Source organism: Aplysia californica, unplaced genomic scaffold (genome assembly GCF_000002075.1).
Source record: "Aplysia californica isolate F4 #8 unplaced genomic scaffold, AplCal3.0 scaffold00292, whole genome shotgun sequence".
Classification (NCBI taxonomy): Eukaryota; Metazoa; Mollusca; class Gastropoda; order Aplysiida; family Aplysiidae; genus Aplysia; species Aplysia californica.
Window position 1 is genome coordinate 90,937 of NW_004797562.1, and position 1,949 is coordinate 92,885.

Sequence of the window (1,949 nt, forward strand, 5' to 3'; positions counted from 1 at the left end):
GCATAACTCAACTTTGTCAGAAAATGAAGTTTAATTGTTGAATACATTCCTTCTAACTAGGTAGGTGGTGGTTTTATAATTCTATTTAATCTCCAATATAAGAGGTCAAATCCTTGTGGAGATTAAACTAATTCTACTCCAGAAGTATTTTTGACCACACATCTTTACTCAGCATTAACTGAATATACCCTATTCTATAAACTAAAAAAGCTATAGAAGGCTATAATTAAATGTCCATCTTAATAGTTTATTCGGGAAATGTTATTTTCATTGTTGTTATATGGTTGTCAGCTAGCTGCTTCCTTGACCCATAGGGAACTTAAAACAGCATCTTTCCTTGTTGCTATGAGCTTCTTTATAATCTATAGCAGATGCTGTTAGTTTTCCTCATGGCTTCAACAGCTTCAATTTTGAATAATAATAAATGTTTCAAAGAATTTGTCAAAGAATGATAATATATCTTCAAAAATTGTTGCTTTTTTCCTATTTCAGTCCATGGAGATGCAGGTTGATACATTTTTTTTTCTTTTTTCTTTTCTGTAGTATCAGTAGGGCCTTTTGTTTGGGGAAAAATGTAATGAGATTTTTTCTGATATCGGAAAACAAACCCTGAGGTCTGTAGTTTGGTTCCTATAGATGGCCTTATGGAGTGTGGACATAATGGAGTGCTGCTATTATTAACCTAATGTACTATTTATGATAATGTTGTCTTTCTCTGTTGTCATTAACATAACTTCTGATTTAACTGGTTGTTTTTCACCTTGACTTCCTTATTGTGATATTCCTGTACTGATTCATCCTTTTTTTGAAAATTAAAAAAAAATATTCCAACAACAATTTTTTTTAAAAGCGAGGGTGGGGAGAGGAGGCTGTTGTACATTCACCTGTTTCTTGCCAGAACTTTCAAATACATGTATTTGGGTACATCAGTTGTGATGAAATGTCTCTTCTGCAAAAATAAAGAGAAGCATTGTTTTCCTAGCTTCTTTTTTTTTTGCTAATCGATAAACAGCTACCAAGGCTTGTACGTCCTCCTTTACCCACAGAATATTCTACCGATAAAGCTAAAAAAAATATGAATGAGTCATTTATAAAGCTTTTAATTAATGCTCTGAACTATTATAATTTATTGTTGTTGGCATGGTTGTCTTTTCATGACCCCTGAACTGTGTTTTCTAAATTCTCTTCTCAAAGATATTTATTGTTTCAGAAATTGTGTGGTTATAATTTTTTCTTGTGTGATCATTGATATGATATTTCTTTTTTCATAATTCATGCTCACCGTAACAGAAAAGTATGAGCACTTTGATAGAATGGGTAGGTAAAACTGTGCGGCAGTGTGGGTATAATAATTATAATTATTCTTTCATCTCGTTATTCACCTTCATTCTTTCGTGCTTGCACTCAACAGATCTTTGCTTTCTTTTATTAGTCTCCTAGCAAAAAAATATTCACATTGTTATCATAGCTTGTTTCTCGCACATTTTGTAATGACTGTAGATCTTTTGTCTTAAATTAGTAGCCATCGTAAAACACTTTTTTCTTCAGGTTTTCCCTGTTTGTTATTGTTGTTGCTGTTGTTGTTGTTGTGTTGTTTTTTTGATGAGATAATGTTTTTCTTTTTTTTTAAATTGTGCTATTCTGACTTTCTTTCACTCTCAATAGAAACTGCAGGAAGACTTTGTCACAATAAAGACTTGTGCATTAATCTGGCACCGTACCTTTGTGTTAGTTAAGCATCGTAGTATATGGCATTGCTATGAGCATCGTAGTATGTGGGATATCAGTGCATGTGAGCATTTCATATCGAAGGCCGGATGTTCAAATGAACCAAGTCTTAATATAATTAGGCCAACGGTTTTTTTATCTGTGATATCGACATCGGTTGTATGAGTTTGAATTATATTTTGTCGAAATTCAAATTATAAATATTGACCCCCCCCCCCCCC

The 1,949-nt window shown here is 32.8% G+C and overlaps 1 protein-coding gene across 7 annotated transcripts in view; it reads left to right on the plus strand.

The window, feature by feature from the left end:
- LOC101851051 (transient receptor potential cation channel subfamily V member 1) overlaps window positions 1-1,949 on the plus strand; it is a 40,204-nt gene that overhangs the window by 5,060 nt on the left and 33,195 nt on the right. For 4 of the 7 annotated variants that reach the window (XM_035970594.1, XM_035970592.1, XM_005101630.3 and 1 more), the window contains exons 4-5: window positions 493-507; window positions 1,291-1,317. The exons of 1 other annotated variant lie outside the window; for it this stretch is intronic. In XM_035970594.1, the coding sequence (XP_035826487.1) occupies window positions 493-507; window positions 1,291-1,317 (42 nt within the window). The remainder of the gene's footprint in view (window positions 1-492; window positions 508-1,290; window positions 1,318-1,949) is intronic. 2 more of the 7 variants (XM_035970591.1, XM_035970593.1) reach the window with 2 other exon arrangements.